Source organism: Onychostruthus taczanowskii, unplaced genomic scaffold, assembly GCF_017590055.1.
Source record: "Onychostruthus taczanowskii isolate IOZ18803 unplaced genomic scaffold, ASM1759005v1 scaffold22, whole genome shotgun sequence".
In the NCBI taxonomy this organism is placed as follows: Eukaryota; Metazoa; Chordata; class Aves; order Passeriformes; family Passeridae; genus Onychostruthus; species Onychostruthus taczanowskii.
Window position 1 is genome coordinate 3343181 of NW_024499462.1, and position 20496 is coordinate 3363676.

General features: G+C 46.6%; 1 protein-coding gene across 3 annotated transcripts in view; it reads right to left on the bottom strand.

Annotated features, from left to right (window-relative positions):
- Window positions 1-12072: 12072 nt before the first annotated feature.
- Window positions 12073-20496, bottom strand: part of ARID5B (AT-rich interaction domain 5B) — a 117569-nt gene continuing 109145 nt past the window's right edge. For all 3 annotated transcript variants that reach the window (XM_041404878.1, XM_041404877.1, XM_041404879.1), the window contains one exon: window positions 12073-17967. In XM_041404878.1, the coding sequence (XP_041260812.1) occupies window positions 15817-17967 (2151 nt within the window). In that variant the 3' untranslated portion in view covers window positions 12073-15816. The remainder of the gene's footprint in view (window positions 17968-20496) is intronic.

Below are 20496 nucleotides of genomic sequence, written 5' to 3' on the forward strand. Positions count from 1 at the left end.
CTCTGCCAACCAGAGCTTTTTAATTCTCCCTCGCTGGAGAGAGGAACTTCAGAATAAGAGAATGATTAATGGAGGGAAGAAAAAAAAAGCAAACAAAATTTAAAAAGGGATAATAAAAACCCTCAATGAAAGTGAAATGATCAAGATTTATGAGAATTCTATGAATTCCTCACAGCCTTTCAAAGCAGGATTGCATAAGCCGCAGCACACCTCCCTCGGCACATCCTTTAATGAGAATGGCCGTGTTTACGCTTTCATTGACACCGCCTCCATGCCCGCAGGCTCCAGGCGAGGCCTGTTCACACACGCACGGAGCAAACAGAAAGCCAGGAAGCCAGGCCTGTGTCACTTGGGACCAGCTGAAGGGTTTTTTGGGTGCGAGAGCTGGGTCCTGCCCGCAGCACGGCTCGGAGGGACCATGCAGGGCAACAGCCAGGGAGTGGGGACATGTAGCAGGGTACTACAGTGAAATCTGGCTTTTTGCAACTCCAGGAGCACAGCAATTGGATAAATCCAAGTTTTCCTGGGAAGGTTGACCAGCTCACATTCAGCAGTGCAATATTCAGGGCTATAGTGATACAGCCCTGGCGAATCTTTTCCATTCCCTCCCAGCTTTCAGGGAAATCAATTAAATGTCCCTGATCAGGTTTTTCACTGGGGCTGGGGACAGGTGCTCTTCCTATGCTCCTGCAGAGGTGAGCGCAAGCCAAACTGCACCGAAGGTGTCTCCAAGCTGCCTGAAATCAGACATCTTTGGAAGACCTTAGCAGATCTTCATCTGGAGAGAGTTCAACAGACAAGAAGCACCTGGATCAGCTGTGAGACATTTGCAATTAATTGTCTCCACACTAAACACTGGATGTGAGTAATATCCCTGCATTCCCCATAAAATAGTCCCTTCACTGCCAAACTCCCTTGAACACAAGGGGGTTAAACACCAAGTTAACCTGGATGGCAAAAGCCAGGAGAATCCAGGTCGCTGCAAAGCACAGCTTTCACATTATCACCTTTGTAGGCAGCAAACCCCCCTTTTGCCCAGGATGGATCACAGAAGCTCTGCTGTGTGATGTGTTGCAGGACAACTGACAGAAGTCTTGGTGATAATTGGAAGAGATGGGCAGAGATGATACCTGAGCATGGAATGTCTTAGCTTGCAGACAGAAATCACACCTGAACTCCTCCAAAGTGCTGAGGTGTGCAGTACAGTCAGTGCAACTTCCTGTAGGTTGCAAACCTTTCTGAACAGATTCAGGAGCCAGATCAAAATATTACAGGTCAGTAAGATTTCAAAGAGAGTGTTTGAGAACGTAATTCAGGGGCTGTGAATAGGAGGGGTGGAGGAACAGATTGCATGCATTCTCCTTCCAGGTAACAATCATACCATTAACTTGAAATGTTGAAGTATTATTGCTGTCTGTTGTGTGCACACGTGTATGCATAAGTTTTAACACTGCCAGCCACCTATTAAGGCACATACAGTTAGAGCCCAGACAGCAGGGCTTGTAAAATGAGACACCCAACTTCTGCATCTGCCCCTTGCTTCTAAGCTGGCTGAATCTTAGAAGTCACATGTTCCTTCTTTCTTCTCTTCCTCCTTTCTTAATTAGATAAGGAAAATAAATCAAAATTACACAAGCACAACTTTTCAATTTCTTCTATCACCCTCTATCTCAGTTGTAGCAATGCCGAAGCTGTGGGCTGCTCACCTCATGAGGGTGGCTGTGTTACTGAGCAATTCTCACAGGGCTAAGGGCCATTGGTGCTAATTTGCTGGCTGCATCTTCTGTGCTGGTCAAGTGATGCAGTGGAGCTCTGCAGAGGGAGCTGCACAGGGCTGTCCTGTCCAGCTCTGGATGATCTGGCACGGGGTGATAACCACAGCCCTGTGGAGCAACCAGCTGGGACAGAAGCAGTGCAGCCACCATGGCACCGGGTACTATATTGCAACGTTTCAGCAAATACAGCTTGCTTTCAGGAGGCCTAATTAACACAGGCAGAGCTTTTTTCTTTAAGAAGTTGGTTTTGGGGAAAAAAAAAACAAAAAAAAAAGAAGAAAATAACATATCCAAACCCTGCTCCATCAGAGAGAGAAGAACAACACACTGAAGAGTGGTGATGGCAGCAGGAGTGTAGAGCCCCCCATCCAGCCCACCAGATATAGAGGGTAACCTCGTTGCTTTGTTTGAAGTATCCAGCATGCAGCTGTAATTCCTTTGTGCCTGATCCATAGGGAGATGAAGCCTTATTCTAATAGCATACAGCTCTTTCGGCCTTTTCTGAGGTTTCAGTCCACAGCCTTATAAGGGCTCCTCTGAAAAGCCAAATCTGGACTGAGAAGGGAACTGCTGTTCCCTAGCACGTGGATTTCAATTCTTTGATCCACATAATTCTTCTGAAGGGAGGGGGGCCAATAATCAATAGGTGCTATAGACAAGCTATTTAATGGGACTTTCTCCAAACTTGGATAAATCAAGTTTGACCTCCTTCTGGCTCCATTAGTGCTGTAGCAAAGTAGTTTAACACTGGCTTTAAATGAAGAACAGATGCTTCTTCTGAGCAGAGCTATTGTGCACCAGCAAAGAGAGAAGGGGATAAACAAACATGCACTCCAACTGCAGCCAGAGAAAAATATAACTGGTGGCTCAACTCTTGGAGTTGTTCCTCCACCTCCATTAGCAGCTGAAAGCAGAATATGCAGGGGAATATGGAGAGAGGCTGGGGATAATGACTGCTTTCTCAGAGTCCTGCCATGACCGTGGTGGGGATAGTGGCTGCTTTCTGAGTCCTGCCTTGACCTGGGCAGCTGGTGGTATGAGGCATGGTGGATGGAGACTGCTGGGGTCACTCTACTGCTGCACAGGACTCTAAGGACTGAAACCTGAATGCCTTTCATGTCACACTAAGTCATCAGGAGCAAAATCCCCTTTTCATTGATGAACGCCTTAATGAATTGGCACTCCTGTATTTTCCTTCTTGCTTCAGAGGCCAGCTCCTTTGCTGCAGTTCAGACTCTTCTTGTGCACCATTTGTATGGGTTTTGTACTAATTTGGAGAAGAGGAGCATCTGCCTCTCAAGAAGAGCCTTGTAGGAGATCTGGTTTGGTCAGCACACCTGGGCTCTCCTGGTCTCATTGCTTTCAATGCTGTTCACCTGCTTTTCACAGCTGTGGCCCATTGGGGATGAGGCTCAGCTGCAGCCCCACTCCCAATTACCACAAAGTGTGTACTCACAATTCCCCCTTTTTTTTTTTTTTTCTTTTAAATAAATGTCATGTCTACTATTTCTCTACAGGGCCCTTGCAAATGTACTTACAATTCCCCCTTTTTTTTTTTCTTTTAAATAAATGTCATGTCTACTATTTCTCTACAGGGCCCTTGCAAACTGAAGAGAAATAGTAAACATGGTACAATTATCTCTTTTGTAGGTTCCACTAACTCTGGAATGCATCTGTGTACCGACCTTGATTCACTCTCTAACCTTATGCATCATTAAAATCTTTATACTTACATTTATAGAATATTGACAATATCAATATCAACATACAAGAATAAGCCAAAGGCCAAACACCAGGATATTAACAAAATCAACAGCTATACAATTCCATCAATAGCTATACAACTTGAACAATATCAATAATTATACAGCTATATAATTCCAAGTTATAATCCTTTTACAATTGTTAATAAAATAACAGTGAGATCAGTATAGAATGAATAAAATGCAAGCACAACCCTTTGTCCACATGAAATGTAAATACATTTACAAAACTAGATCTAATGTAAATAACATACAAAGACAACCAACCAGTAATAAAAACAAGAACAAATTCCAAGACAGAACATGGGCTAAGCTGAAAACAAAGCACAGGAAAATGGGAAACACCAGGAAAAAGCTGAGCTCAAGTCACCTGGTTGGTTGAGGGCTCTGTCATTTCCACAGCTGGGCTCCCTCATGCCATTTCTACTTACCCAAACAATGATGGTTATTCACACACAGGATATGGGATCACTCCATCCAGGCACTGTGTTCTGAATTTCTCCCTCTGGGAAACCTGCTGGTAGCAGTGCTTGCACTCAAAGACAACAGGGTCCCCTGAGCAATAGTAAGGGCTGGACTGGCTGGGTGACTGCAACTGAATATTGTTCTTTTCCAGAATGTTCCTATTCAGGGAACAGTTCCTTCCTGGTGTGCACTGTGGGTACAATGTCCCCTCCACACACTTTACTCTGAGGTTGTGAGTACTTGGGTCTTTCAAATATCCCAGTTTACAACAGAATTCAATATAGTTACCCTATGTAGAGTACAGATTGGTTTATTCAATCAATTTCAGCTCAATATTGTTTCTGTCCATATCTTCTGATGCCATACAGGCCACCAGGCAAACTAGAGGAGGCTTGTCCACTGCCCATTTAGACAGGTGATTGTTGGAGATCCTTTCATGATATAAAAATTCAGGCATTTGTATTGCACAGTATCACCTTGTTGATAATTTTGCAAGTGGAAGACAAGCTCTCCACTTTGAATAGCTGGAGGTGTGTTACATCTCCCAGCTTGTCCTTTGCATGTTGGCAGCTCTGTCCAGGTCTCATAATCTTCCACTAACTTCTTTCCAAACACTAAAAGCATGGCCATGGTAAAAAGCACTTTGCCCATGGTAAAACACTCTGAAGGGTGTAGTTAGTAGTCTTAATCCTTCTCTTTTCTACAAAGACTTCCATGTGAATAAAACACTGTTTATCACTTGAGAAGTCCCCATTATGTCCCCAGCAGTTCACCTGGACCTCAGGTGTCAAAATCAGTCTGGTCCAGACCAGACAGCATCTCCCCACTGCTCTCACTGCTACACTGGGCTCTGTCTCTGGCTGTGCCCCACTCTACAGTCCAATCCTGAGTCACACTGAGGTCACCATGTGTCACAGCATACATTGCAGTTGAGATGGCCACAACACCCAGAGTATCACCATACAATTTCAGAAAGCTTCAACCCATACACAGCAACACCTTACCACTCTAGAAAACATCAGGTATCTGCTCATATAGAGTACCACCACTTCACTTCAGAAGGCTGCAATCATGGGCCCCTCTTGCTCTTTAGGCCAGCCTTTTACAGCCTCCTTGTTGATGCACTGCACCTGTGTGCCCTCTGCTCCCTTTGGTGTTGGTCAGCACACCTCAGCACTCCATGGCTCATTACCCTCAGTGCTGTTCACCTGCTTCTCACAGCCGTGCCCCACTGGGGATGAGGCTCAGCCCAGCCCCACTCCAATCACCACAAACTCTGTGCCTACAAAGCCCAAATGCACAGAGAAGCTTCTACAAAATCACTAAGCTCTCACACTTCTGCAAGCCCCCCTAATCCTGGCTGTGGATGGGCTATGGCGGTAGGATCATCACTGACCAAGCACCAGAATGGGATTCCAGCTGGAAGAGGTGCTCAGTTTGCAGCAGCACAGCAGGGTGGCCACCACTGGTGTTACTCCAAAGTGATGCTGTTCAACCCTAGGGCATGGCAAGAGCAGCAGCTGGGTGGGCTCTGTTGACAGCTGCCCTACACAGTAAACCACCTCTACCCAATCCTCCTCACCTGCTTTCTGTCAAGCCTGCCAAAACCGTACTGAAAGATCAGGAAAAATAGAGCCAAATTCTTAATTTCTGAGTGGTATTGCCACAAGAAAACATCACCAGCTCCTCGTGGAAAACCACTCTGTTGCAAAACTGGCAGTGGTCCTGTTAACCCCACTGCTCTCATGGCAAATGCTGAGTTCTCAGTACGCCAGGGCATGCACACGTGATCTCTCTCTCCCCTTCTCTGCATATTGGTATTTTATATAAATCAGTATTTTCTAGTCCTTAACAACCATTTTTCTCCAGCAATTCCATCTAGCCAAAGTGGCTCAAAGGGCAGGGGTGGCTGAGGGGACCCCGGCAGGGTGGTGGCAGCGCCCCAGTAGCTGAGCCCAGCAGTGGCAGGAAAAAGCAAACACGTCGGGCATCGCCATTTTGCGACCTGATCACCTACAGATGTGCTGCTTGTGCAGGGCTGGCGTGTTTCTGTGTGTACCTGTGTATGGCAATTTGTTCATCAATTACTTAAATTTGGAAACTAAGAGCAACCAAATAATCTGATAAACAATCCCAGCCACCAGGGACAGAAGAGTGGCAGACTCAGAGGTAATTATATATTTACATTACATGTTTATATAATGAAAGTTAGATAGTTTATCTATATAAATATATAAACCTACAGAGAAAAATATTTATAGAAATATAGAAATTATTTTAAAAAATTATTTATACTTTTGTATTTATATCTACCTATATAAACATAGATTTAGCACTTCATTCTATATCTTTCTAATTATGTCTTTTATATGGCCCACGGGCACTATGAAATCCTGCGGGTGGCTGCAGGGGCGAGGCAGTTAGTACCCCCTTTCCAGGGAGAGCTGAAGCACAGGATCAACCCCACAGGTGCTGGGAAACCCCCAGGGGAAGAACCACTGAGGGTGATGCAGAATAAACCCTCCATGAGGAGCCAGCCCCACTGCAGCCACCTGTACTCACTGCTGCCTTTATTTGCCATGGTCAAACCCTGGTGTCTGTCAAACAGAGAGAAAAAAAATCTCTCCCCTAAAAATTCATTATCTCACTCTTTTTGGATAAGCACTGAGAAAAACATCCATTTTATGTCCTCCAATGAAGTTTTGCAGGTGAAACATTAGCCTAGCTATTGGCAGAAAGCAACCCTCTGTTTTCCATTAATTTTTGGAGGAGAGGATGGGGAGGGGAAGCAGGGATGGTGACAGGGAAACAGGGATGATAGCAGGGACTAGGTGGCAGTTGGGCTGGAGCCATTTCTCCTGCATCATGAGAAATCAGAAGCATCACAGATTATTTTAGTCCCTTTTTTGTAGGTCACCTTTAATAGAAATGTTAATAATGCTGTTATCTCTATATCTGAAATAGTATATGGTAGCTCTGTAATTCACTGTCTTTATCAGCCTTCTTTAATGTATAATTTAATGCTTGTATAGCTATTTTGTTTGGGTATGACTCTGAGAATTACGACTAAAAAAAATCTGTATGCTAGTTAACTACTTTTTATGGAAAGCATTTCTTTCATGTTATTTTAAAACCATGGAGCCGGGGGAAGTATTTTATGGACCACGGAATCTCACAGAGTAGTTAATTTCTGTCTGAGCTGGTTTCTTTGCTATTTTAAAGGATGCCATCAAGATCATTGCTATTTCTCTTGGTTGGGAGCCAACTGACTCTTCTGCAGTTGCGACACATCCTTGTCCTGTATAAAAGATGGGGAAAAGAGCAAACATGGGAGCTGGATGCTGCTGTGTGGAAGGCAGGAAGAAGGGTCTGCCACCCCAGGGCAGCCACCCCTTGAAATTAGGCACCAAGCATGCTGCACCTGATGGGTAAAAATTATTTCAGCCTGGGAATATGGGGCAAAAAAGATGATGATGACAACTAACGTGCCCGCTGTCACTATTCCCTATCCCAGTGTCCTGCCAGCTGGGCACGGGGGCCAGGCAAGCTGGCATGGTCCCGTGAAAGGCACTTTCTTCCTGCAGGCAGCAAATGGGACTTGGCCATGTGCATGCCATGGGCTCAGTGGGGCATGTGGGCCTTCACTGTGTGTGCCTTTGCTTGGTGTAAGAACTCCAAAAGCAGTAATTGGGTGGTTAGCTGAGCCCTAGGCGAGCTCAGGCGATGCACTAAATATTCTGCCTTTTGTTTCATAATGAATTATTCTGTGTATCTAGAGCAAAGGGAGTTTTCTTTTTTGGTCTTTTCTCTGCAGTTCGTTCCTAGCCTACTTGTGGGGGTGTGTTGAAATCTTTGCTTTTTGCTTATGAGGTCAAGTACTTTAATCAGGAGCAAAAAAAATTGCGTGCTTTAATCCTAAATTCTCTGAGTGGCTGCCAAATATAATTAGAAACAAATGGCTTTATTCTTCATTTGAGAGCTCCACAGACACTGGCGGGGGGCAGAGGGAAAGAGCTTGGTTCGCCTGGCTGTTTTTGGGGAGCTTGCAGACAAAACCACTGCCAAAAAACATGAGAGAGCCCTGCAGAGAACGGAGGGTTTGGGCAGAGGTGCAGGAGGCAGTGCCAGGGGAGGACGAGGCCCCTGTGTGTGCCTCCTGTGCCAGCAGCTTGGTAATTCCTCCCATTGGCACTGGACACTGGAGGGGCTGGAGCAGGGTACCCACCCAGGGGAGCCACATGGCCATCACCTGTTCCTGTACCCACACAAGCTGATCATGGCAAGGTCCGAGCCACCCCAATGGGACCTGAATGGGGAGTAGGCACCTGCATGCAGAGCAGTCGAGGGGTTTAGCACTCCCTGGGCTTCCCTCCCCAGACCAGCAGTGGCTGGACACCACCTGGGTGCACACGTAGTGTTTAGGTTACAGCAACTGAATTCTGCTCCAAGCAACACCAGCCAGCACCTCTCATTGCAGATATCCACTGCTCCCCTGCTTACATACACCTGGGCTGCCTGCAAATTCAACTTACCTCTATTTAGGTGTATCCGAGAACTATCCACAGAACGACAGAGGTGCAGTAGTTTCATCCTCATGGTGTGGGACGACACTGTGTCCATTGTGTATCCTTTAGTATTTGGAATGTGTGCTGGGAGTGCAACATGGCTGCCCCTCATCTTTGCCTCCTGCTCCCCATCCCAGCATGTCCACACCTTTGCCTCGTCATGGCACCTGCCTCATGGAAGGGACATTGCCCACTGGCACTGCAGTTACCACACCTCTGTGTGGTGGCCCTGAAATAAAATGGGGCCGTTGTTCACCCCTCTGGCGTCTCCCAGCGTGAGGGGGCATTTGCAGTTTGCCCAAGCCTCTGGAGGTTGTGAGACACCTATTTCAATAAACAAACAATTTTGCCATCAAAATGGCTAAAAAGCAGCTCTCACTGATTTGTGCAAGATGGGAAATTTTGCCACTTTGTATCACAGCCTAGCATACCCCCATGGCACAGCAGTGCCTCACAGCAGCCCCTCACGGCATGGCAGCCCCTCACAGCATGGCAGCCGCTCATGGATCCCCTCACAGAATGGCATCCCCTCACAGCATCCCCTCACAGCATGGCAGCCCCTCACGGCATGGCAGCCGCTCATGGATCCCCTCACAGAATGGCATCCCCTCACAGCATCCCCTCACAGCATGGCAGCCACTCATGGATCCCCTCACAGAATGGCATCCCCTCACAGCATCCCCTCACAGCATGGCATCCCCTTACGGCATGGCAGCCCCTCACGGCATGGCAGCCGCTCATGGATCCCCTCACAGAATGGCATCCCCTCACAGCAGCCCCTCACAACATGGCAGCCCCCCACAGGATCCCCTCAGGACACTGCAGTTCCTCACAGCATGGCAACCCCTCACAGCGGCCCCTCAAAACATGATAGCCACTTACCGCATGGCAGCTGCTCATGGATCACCTCACAGAATGCCCTCCCCTCACAGCAACGCCCTCACAGCATGGCAGCCCCTGATGGGATTCCCTCACAGGATCCCCTCACGGCACGGCAGCTCCTCACAGGATGGCATCTCACTGCACGGCCTCCCATGCCCTGGGGCACGGCTGTGCAGAGGAGGGGATAGGGGTGCCTTTTTTCCCCCTTTCCTGACTAAATTGCAAACCAAACTGAGCAACACTTGCAAGTTAGTGGGCGCGGCGTCCTCAGCCCCTTCATTTCCCAGGAGAGCAGCCCCCACACCCAAGGCAATTCGTTAAAAGCTTTGATGCTCATCACCAAAACCAAGCAGCTGTTGAGCCGCTCTGTCCCCAGGAGCAGCACCAGGAGGAGGAGGAGGGAGCCACCAGGATCTTTGTGCCCATGTGCAGCACCCAAGGACAGGGCACACGTGCTGGCCCCGCAGGCACCCCTCACCCTTGTGAGCGCGGGAGGTCTTCACAGCTGCCACAACTTGCGGGTCTCCTGAATGTGGCACTTTTACCCAAATCACTGCTCTTTCAGCAGCCACGAAAGTCTCCATGAATTTGTTTAACCCACTTTTGGGCATATTCGTCCCCAGTCTGCTGACTCTCGTGGAGGGTCCTGTCCGTACAGCCCCAATTTACCAGGACAGGGCACCTCTGGCCGCAGGCTTGGCCTGTGACCTGGGGGGCTCGTTCCAAAGGTGAGCACTAGATGGAGCATCTGACATCGCGAATACTCTTTTTTAATCCCGTAAAGGACAAACTGAAAAACTAAATGAAGGCACAGATTAAGCTGTATCCCTGCCTGCTCGCTGGACACGCAGCGCCTGCACAGAGGGCAGCAGGGAATGCCGCCTGGCCACAGCCACAGCTTTCTCCTGCAGGAATGCGAACCCTTAGCAGCCACGGCTCCAGGCAGACTGGGGATGCTTTGGGGGCCATTCCTTTTGCTTTCCTCAAGACCTTCCAATCCTCCCATGTTTCTATTCCATGCAATACATACCCGTAACACTTCAGTTGTGAGTGTGCCCAAATCTGGGAAGGCAAACATACAGGCTCTATTGTTTTTGCTTTGGGAAGAGCAAAAGGTGTGTGATATTCCTGGAAAGCCTGTGGGTGAGCGCTGAATTTCCAAGAGCAATTAGAGTGAGGATTAGCAGTGATGTCTATGTGTGATCAGCTCCTCCCAGCAGCGGAAACTTTGCAGAAAATGTTCCTGAAATGTTCTGGAGCAGAGACACTGCTGGTGAGGAAGAGACAGAGGAAGGGCCCAATTCCCAACAGGTTGGCATCACCATGTGATTATCATTGGCCCCAAAAGGCTGCCAGGCAATGTAGCTGCTGCTGAGCCAATTTCCCTGTGACCCATCCAGGGCAGGGGAATCCTGCCCCAGGACCCCCACTAGCTTTCAGCTCTCTATGTCCTCTCTTCCTTACCTGCTGGAGTGCAAGGCTTGCAAAAGTTCTGTGACGTCCTCAAGGGGCGTGTGCCATGGTCCAGGAATCAGAAACCAGGTTCAATGACATTCTTTTTTCTGAAAGGAGCCCAGCTGGACTTGAATATCCTGATGGGCCCCTTCCAACTCCATATATTCCATGATTCTACGATTCAGTAGCACTGCATCCTTTACACATGCCCAGTGGCTGGCTCTCCTCCTCAAGCTGGTATTTCCCAGCACACAGAGGAGGAAATGGTTGTTTTTGAGACTGCAGCCTGCATTTGGAAGCCTCATCTGACAGTGCTGTGAAACTGGTCTGTGCTGGCCGGGCCACGCAGGGGGAACGCATGAAGCAGTAACAGCCTCCAGGCCCACCCGTGGCCTCAGCTCCTGGACAGTCCAGGGATGGGGGAGGGAAACCTCCCTGCTGCGTATCTGCCCCAGAACCATGGAGCTAAGCAATGACGTGGCATTAGCAGGGGGCTACTGGGCATTCCTGTCCTGCTGCCGAGCTGTGCTGGACAAGGGCACTACCCAGGCCTGACCTACACACACCTAAATGATTTTCCCACCTATGGAGACCAGGAGTGTAACAGCTTTTGCAGTGCTTATGGGCTCTCAAAGGGGCCCTAGGTTTATAGGGGCTTTTCAGACCCACCAAGGAACACAGTAAAAAATTAAGTTTGCTTGGTGGTTGTTCAGCATCATCAGCAAAATTAGTAGTTAGCATCTGACTCCCAAGACTCCAGAACCTTACCCATGTTTGAGCTGGGAAGAAGAGGGGGCAATTTTCAGATCCCAGCTCAAGCCTGTAGTGCTGGTAGAAAAAAGTCCTACTCTGACATGCAAATGAAGCAAATTTGGTACTGGAGCCACTGTCTGAGCATATATTCTCTCCAAAGCTATTCCTATAGTCAGCATGATCATAGCCACACTTTAAAGCAAGTACACTGCAAAAATAGTGGGACACTGAAGATCTTGTCTCTCCCTCCTTGAGGAAATTGCAAACTTCCATTTCTTTAATCTAATCATTTGCAGGAGGAGATACTTTCTCTAGAAAAGCCAATATAAGGGCTGAAAGGTCGGATGGGATAATATGTAATCCAATGTGATAAGGGCTGTTTACAGAATTATTAATCAAACACAAAAGGGAACAGATAGTAACATTTTTTATTAAATATTACAGTGGATCAAAAAGTACAAAATATCTTTTGCCTGCTATGTGATTGGGAAACTATTGGCACATAATACAGTATCAAAAGCATTAATAAGTACAATTTGGAAAACATACAAAAATTGAGTGTTTATAGTTGGCTCAGCTTTATTTCTGGTAGTGTTTAAACTAATGCAAAGGTTACTCAATAACCTTTTAAATGGGAAACTATATAATATTACTGGGCCATTTTTATATATACAAATCATCACCTTACAGAGCATATAGGCTACATAACTTGAATCACAAAAAGTATACAATATTTACAACAAAAGAAAGTTAAAAAAGTATAAACAGCTAGTAGATTATGCTGCCATTATTAGAACATATTTAAAACTGCGGGGCTGGGGGGAGAGGGGAGGAAGAGGAAGAGAACGAGCGAAATATCAACCACATGTACAGCAAACAGCACTCATGGCAGCACTGCCAATGCCACCCGCCTCACACCAGTGCAGGAAGTCCCACTGCTCATCAAAATCAGCACGATGGCCAAACTGGCCCAGATGTGACCTCACTGATCACCACAAAGGAAGCGAGCAGGCGGCGGGCGCGAGGGACCCCGTGCTGGTCTCTGGAGGCGGCAGCCCCGCGTCTCCCCAAACGGGGCAGAGCTGCTGGCAGAGGCAGCACAGCACTCGTGCCCTGCTTGAGCTCCAGCTGCTGCCAAGCCAACTTCTCTGCTGCTAGGACAAACTACTTCCCAGGCTTGAACTCACTGGGCAAGCTCTTCACACCAGGCCAGCTCACAGCCACAAAGACCTGCCACAAACTGGTGCCCTGCTCCCACCCTGCCTGGCCAGGGGCACAATCACACTGGGAATCAGGCCCTACTTCCCATGTGCTTCACGAAGCCTGGCTCAGTGTGGCCAGAAGCTACACACGAGCTGTTTGCTGCTGGGCCTCTTCCTTTGGATCTCACAACCTTTAGCATCCCTAATGCATCCTGGACATAGAGCGTTTGAATTGCAACATTTCTTGGAACTGGCTCCTAGTAAATAGATTTATGACTCTATTGCCAATTAGATTCTGCAGTTTCCTTTACAAACCTACCAATAACAATGGTCTGATTGCACAAAGAAAGGCTTGTGCAATTTCATTCAATAATAAGGCCCCTTGAACTCAAACAATGCAAACAAAGCCCCATTTAAGACACTGAGGGGAAAAAAAAGCCTTTTCGGCCAATGAAGAATTCAATAGTCTGTTGAAAGATTTCCAAGATTTCTGTGAAGAGTTCTTAAACAAATAATGCATTGCTTCTTTTGGGGGTTTATGCCACCATTTCTTTCCCTTAGCCCTGACGTTTTGCCCAGTATGAGCTTCCCCAGCCAGCAGTGACCAGTCTCCTCAAGGGACAAGCGAGGAGCCTTCTTCCCCACTCCCTGTCCCCCAGCCCTGTGCTGCCTCAGCATGGCTCCAAAAAGCCTACCAGCAAACTCCAACAGGACGTAACCAAAAGGGACGTTGGACACTTTGCGTAAACAAACGCACAACTCCAGAACACACAACCAAAACAAGGAGAAGCATTTGCTTTGCCAAACACACAACAAGCTTCTGTTTGCGTTTGCTGTAGGTTTTTATATTCTCTACCCCCTTTTCCCCTGCCCTCCTCCCCCCCATCCCCAAACCCCTGACTCTTAGGTGATTCAGATCTAGTGCAACTTTACTAGAGATGTCCTCCACACTGCGACCTCTGCCTGGATGAGCCTGCGGTTCTGTTTCCTGTATGACTTGTGGAGCAGCAGGATACCCTGCACTGGCACATCAATGTTCCAAGTTCTACTAGTCTGTTTATCAATCAATTAAATATAGTTTTACCACAGGAATATAAAGTATTTAATTGAAGAAGCTGGATTTGTAACAGTAGACGAGTATATTATTCTGGTTTCCACCTTTGGATATTAAGTATGATACATTATATATTGTATTTGGCTTCATATCACGGGAAAATTTAATGACATGCCTAGCATGCAAAGTGTTTCTTAGTAGTTTGTTTTATCTTTTCATATCAAGTACACTGTCTTTGAACAGTAACTGAGATGGTTTGAACCACAACCAATTTTCACACTGTATAAAGCCTCCAAGTGACACTTTGCTTTATCAATGTCTGTGCTCAGCTACGTAGTGGTGATGTCCTGCAAAGTGAGTATACATCCACAGGGAAGCTCTTTCATCAGGAAAATACAGCCTCTCCATGCCTGGGCTTTCCCCCTACAAAAGGATGTGCAGGGAGAGGCCGAGATCCCCGTGGGAGCGTGGAAGGACCATCCCGACCACTGCACAGAACCCCCTTACCCATTGTGAGGCACAGAAACAACCTGTAGGCCTCTGATTCAGATCCACACTGGCTCCTCTCACAACTTCTGAAATTCTCAACATTCTCACAAACCACAAATCTGTTTTCTGCACTCCTTTGTCATTCAGCAGCTTGAGCCAGGGAGATTTTGTTTTCTAGACCGTTTCTCTGGTAGGCAGGAGGGTTTCACAGCCTAGGTAAGATTAAGTACAACGCTCGACAAATTCACAGACCACGATACAGGAAAGCAAAGCTCGGTGGGAGGGGAGAAGCAGCGTAGGAGCCATTGAAACAACAGGAGGAGGGCGAGAGGTGCTCAGCACCTCACAGGGGGGGCCGTGGGGAAAGGAACCTTGTTCGCATCCTTGCACCATAACATCACCTACAGTATGTTTATAACCATTATGATTAATCTGAACCAGTTGCTTCAGTTTGTAAACAGTAAACGTTACGACAAAAACAAAACAAAAACGCTGCTCAAAAGTACAAAGAAACTGGAAAAATTACAAATACATAATAAAAAAAAAATTAGGACAGCCACAGCCTTTAAAAAAGTTGCAGATAAAATGATACTGTTTAATTTAAAAAAAAAGAACCCAAAACAAAAAAAACAAACATAAAGAGCACAGAATATACTGGACAAACGAAACTATATAAATTACTGTGACCAAATGTGACACTGGTAGTTTATGAAGTGGATATGTACAGTCAAATTAAACAGTGTTTACCATTCTGTTCTAATAGTGTTAAAATGAAAAAAATCTATTGCCGTTTTACTATACATTGCATTGATTGAATCTTTAAAAGTCAGGAAAAGTTACCCAAAAAAGCACATCCACTGATTGTACAGATTCTCGGCCCACTTCTCCTTTCCAGGTTCATCTGAAGTCTTTGACTCATTTGCAACAATGCACAGCCTCCGGTCCTCGGCTCAGTGAAAGGCAAACACAGCCCTCACTGGGGCTTCAGTGAGCTCAGGACTGGGCCTGCGTTTCCACGGCTCCCTTTGAACATCTGCTCTTACCATGTTCAAGTCCTTTCAGAAAACACATATGCAAAATCCAAAAAAATTCTTTTTTTTCCATGTTTTTGTTTCTCTCTCTTTTGTGTGTGGTTTGCTTTTTTTTTTTTTTTTTTTGTTGGCTTTTTTTTTTTTTTTGGTTTGGTTTTCTTTTTTGCAGGGGCAGGGATAAGGGGTGAGGAGGCTGATGTGGGAGCCAGAATTAAAGAAGCAGTCCTGTCTCCATCAAACTCCAAGACGCTCCTCTAGGCGGGATACAACTGCATCCTGGTTGACAAAAATACAGATTGCTAAATCTGCTGCAAGACATTGTCACAGGGGGAGGAATGTTGCTAACTGAACTTTCTCCTCAGACCTTTGTGAGTGAGGGGGTTTACAGTTTTGTGCTGGGATGTACAGAGGATAGCTGGGAAGGTGGGAATGCAGCTTGAGGGTTTATAGCAGCTAAAGGATAAATGCTGTTATGCAAAAGGTCACCGTAGGAACTTCCTACAGGTGTTGCTGCAGCTAAGTGTCTGTACAGTTGCTGGGAGTTTGCAGGGGACGTGAGGAATTGTCTCTGCACCATGAAGGAGTGAAGAGCCAAAGGCTGCATTAGTGGGGATAGCACAGTTTGATTTTTCAAGTACTGCAGGGGATGAGAATACCCGGGTGGGAGGCGATTGTTCAGCCCCGTGCACAGGCTTCCCGGATACAAGCCTGGGAAGATGGGGGCTGACAGGGGAAATTTGTGGCTTTCCAGCATGCTGCCAGAATGGAGGCCATGCACTGACTTGCTACCTTCCCCCTCTTGGTCGGGAACCTTGTCTTTCGCCGGGGTCTCCTTTGGTAAGTGAACAGGAGAGACAGCTCGGATTTTTTTTTCAGAAATAACTTTGTCCAAATCCTCCAGGCTCCGTTTCAGAGGCCGGGCAGCCCCCACATTTTGAGGGCTCGTTCTGCGGCTGATGATAGGATGCACCATCCCCTCCATCTTCCTCAGGTTCTCCAGCCTCTGGGCCTGCTGCTTCCCAGACCTGTGGAGCAACTCGCTGTGTTTTTTTGGGGCTGTCAATGCCATAGAGGACACACGGCAAGCTTTGGGGTTACAGTCTAGGCTCACTGCCTGGCTGCCTCCAGCCTGGAACGGGGAGATCCCTTTGCATTCTTGCTGGGCTGTGGATGAGTGAGGGAGACTGGAGCCTGGAACCTTTGCAGTCTGTTTGTGTACGCTCTTTGGAAGACTCAAATCTGTTGGCTGATCATCTGAAGAAGCTTCCACTGTTGCCTTTTTTTCTTGCTGATGCAAAGAGGGCCGATAATTTAAATTTAGTTTTTCTTGGTGTTTGTGTTGAGTAAAAGTAGAAATATTTTCAGACTCTCTGAACATGTCCCGGGGGAGGTACTTTGATGTCTGTTCATTATTAAGGTGGTGTTCTGTGTGCCTATAAAGGCTGTGCAGATGAGGTGATGAATAGAAATCTGCCAAGAAAGTGGGCACATGGGAGTGCTGCAGTGCCCTTTTCTCACTCATTTTATCTTTGCAGTCCTGGATATCCAACTTCGGTAGGTATGACTCGGCAAGAGAACTGAGGTGATGTTTTGAAAAATCACAGCGCTGAGGATCTGGTTTACTTAGCACGTCATGTTTAAAAACATTATTAATTGACTTCCTTTCTTCCTTGGTTTTGAAACTCTGTACATGTTGTATGACTGAGGGCCTATTAATTGCTACAGGATCAGAATTAGGGGCGTGGGGACCTTGCGATATGCCTGAGGACAGTTCATCTCTGCTGCTGAGCTTCTTTTTGCTGATCAAAGGTGGAGGAGAACCATAAGGATAGTTACACGAGAGCGTGGCCCCGCTGACCTGTGACAGCAGCTTCTTCTTTGCCAGGGGTGACATGATGCCTGGATTACCTTTTGAGTACAGCAGTGGTGTGTAACTGAAAGTGGAGTCATCATTCATGGACCCGGGCAGCTCCTTTTCCTTAAACATGTCGAAGTTCTGCACCACCAGAACTTTGGGTGTTTGCTTTAGTGCATTGTGGATATCTTCGTTTCCCAGCTGATCCACTTTCACCGTGCAGTTTGCGATGTAATCGGCCATCCCTGGCAGTTTCTCATCTTCCATGTCGCTCTGAGTGGGCAGATGGACTGGGAAAGCTGTGAAGGGCATTTCTGGAGGTTCACTTTCCAGGCTGTCAGTAAAAGCTTTGTGTAGTCTTTGTTCAGGCTTTGTGTCTTCCAGGGCATCTGCTGAAGGGTGTAATCGTTTTGTGACAGTGGCATCCAGCACAGTGTCTTCTTCTGCAGGCACAGAAACACTCGAGAAAGAGGACGAGTGCTGAACATCCTCCTTGGCTTTCTCACTGTTGGTGCTGTTTTCTGTCATGTCTGTCTTCTCCAGAGGCAGTGTCCGAGCTGTCTCTGGTAAAAGAGGTGGAGGACCTTGCACGGGTTGTTTCATCTCTCCCACTGTGGGATGTTCAGGGAAGTTCTTCTGGTCTGCTGATTCTTGATCCTTCTCTTGTTCTGATGAAACCTAATGAAATGATTCAACAGACAATAGTAAGAATGCAGTATGTTATGGCAGCCTGTTTGTAAGGTTATGCACAGTACGCTGCTGGCTACTTTTAGAGAAGGACTTGCCAACCACCTTGCCGGCATGTGAAGGCTCTAACATCAGGTACTGGACTCAATCAAAGAGAAGTATCTCCAGGAAATATTAAAAAATACACCATCCCTGTCAGAGTCACAATAAAGCATTTCCAAACAGCAGATGGTTGTAACCTGATGAGAGGCACTGGTGGCTCGATCAGATAGCTAAATGCTGAGGTTATATACTCTTTTAAAACTAATTAGGCAAATGCAGAAGAGCAGATTTCATGACGCAAACAATAAAGCTACGGAAATTTCTCCTACCAGCCAACTTCACCCAAGAAAACCACACTATTCCTACGCTTTTCCCTCCCTAAAGTCTCTCCAGCATAGCTATCTTAAAATTCAGTGATCACACAGGAGATCATTCACACCCAGTTCTGCATTAAAGTGTGAAAATGATAGAAATGGCATACTAGAAATCCCTATTGTAGGCAGCAAATCACTGCCACAGCTTAACTAGGACACCCATTTTTTTATTAACGGATTAAAATGAAGTTGTCAACATTCAGTAAGTGTGTGTGTGCCTGCTATTACAAACATGGCTTTTATACGTTCTCGTCAATGGGACCGTGGCTCGTTCTGCTCCCCCATTAATACAGCGTGTGTGCACAATTCACACTATTCATCCCATTATGTAGCTGGCTGAACTGTGACCCGCAGAGGTCACCAGAGCATCCCATCTGCGATCCAGCTGACTGACAGCCCTTTTCAAAACTGCTGTCACTCTCCTCTGACATGTCATGGTAGAAGACAGTCATAAAACAGCAGCATTGTGAGATTCCTTTATTATTATTGTTTTCTTTCTTCCTTCATTGTAAAGATAAGATGCACCGAGAAAGTCATCGTCTAAATGCTGCTTTATGGTCTGTCGCAGGAGCAGGGAATTGGAGACAGTCCTAACGAATCTAACTCTCTCAGAGATTTATTTCTTCCCAGCTGCTTTTAAATATTCCTGTCTGTTTGGTTGGCCTATTAGTTACAGTGTCTGTTAGTCATCCTAACTTCTTCTTTTTAAACTTGTAGCTGACTTTGCAGCCAAATACCATCATTAGGTCCTTTACAAAGTACCATCGCTAGTCTCTTGAGCTTATAAAATTACAGGCAAATACCAGACAGATGAGCAAAGCAAGGAGGAGAAAAAAAAGAGAATCATACTTAATAACTGTACATTCTGCTCTTTGTTTCTGTTAAGCAATACTTTGATTGAAGTTTCAGCTATTGTGAGGAAATGTGCAGTCTAAGGCTAATAGCATTTTGTCTGGTGTCTTGTTACTCTGACAATGTCATTGTGATGGCAGGAAAACAGTGAAGAGCACAAAGGCAAATGCAATCCTAATAAATTAAAGTTATATTCTCTCCCTGCATACTTCTAATGGTGCATGAGTTGAACATGCAATTGAGACGACCACACATTTGTAACTGGATTATGCTTTTCCAGCTCACAGTTTCCAGGCCACATGCAGAAATGGCTTAAGAGGGGTGGCTTGGTTGGAGACATGCCTACACATTTATGTGATGGCTACAGGGCTCTCCCTCAGAGGAATACCCCATCACTGCTGTGCCTGGATGAGGGCCCAGGAATGGGGCTCCACTGCCAGGGCATGGCTGCAGTGCAAGAGACAAGCAACCTTCTGCCTGGCTCCAGCACATCTGGATTTTGCTCCACCCGAAGGAGCTGAACGTCTCCAGCCTGCTATCCCTGTTAAGAGCCACATCCTGGGCATGGAGCCCTCCATATGGCAAAGCACAGATGAGTTCTGGAGCCCTACACCCACCCAGGGGTGAAACACCCACCCTGCAGCCCCTTCACTGCTTGGGCTTTGTGTGATTACTGACCTGTATGGTGACTGACATGGAGGTCAAAGGTCCTTAATAGCCTGCCCTAATCAAACAGGGGCAGGACATGTCTTCCACCCCAGTCAGGGAGGAGACATTAATTCTGCTATAAAAGGTATCATTTTACAACAGGGAACTGCCATAATTATACATTTTTATTGTCTCGTCTAGGCTCCCTACATTTCCGATAAGCGTAGCTTAGGAACTCTTCCTGCAATCCACACAAAAATAACTTCAGTTTAAACAGCAGGAAGTTTGAGATAGGGAACAACAAAAGCAAGGAAATTCAAAGTGAAGGCTGTTGCTCTGTTGCTGACTTGTTATGCTGGGCCTAGCAGCAGTGGTACTGATAGTGTGTAATATGTCTTCCTGATCCAAGACCCTCAATAAATAATTGGGGATGAAGGAATGACAAGAGAAGGGAGCACAAGATTTCACTTCACTTCTTCTTGCTTTGGGCAACTTGTCTTGCAACCTTCCAGTGACTGAAGCATGCTTGTGCACACTGCACACTCTCCTCTTGAGATGTTTTTGTTTTTTTTTTTTTTTTTTTAGTTTTATCCAAACAGGTACT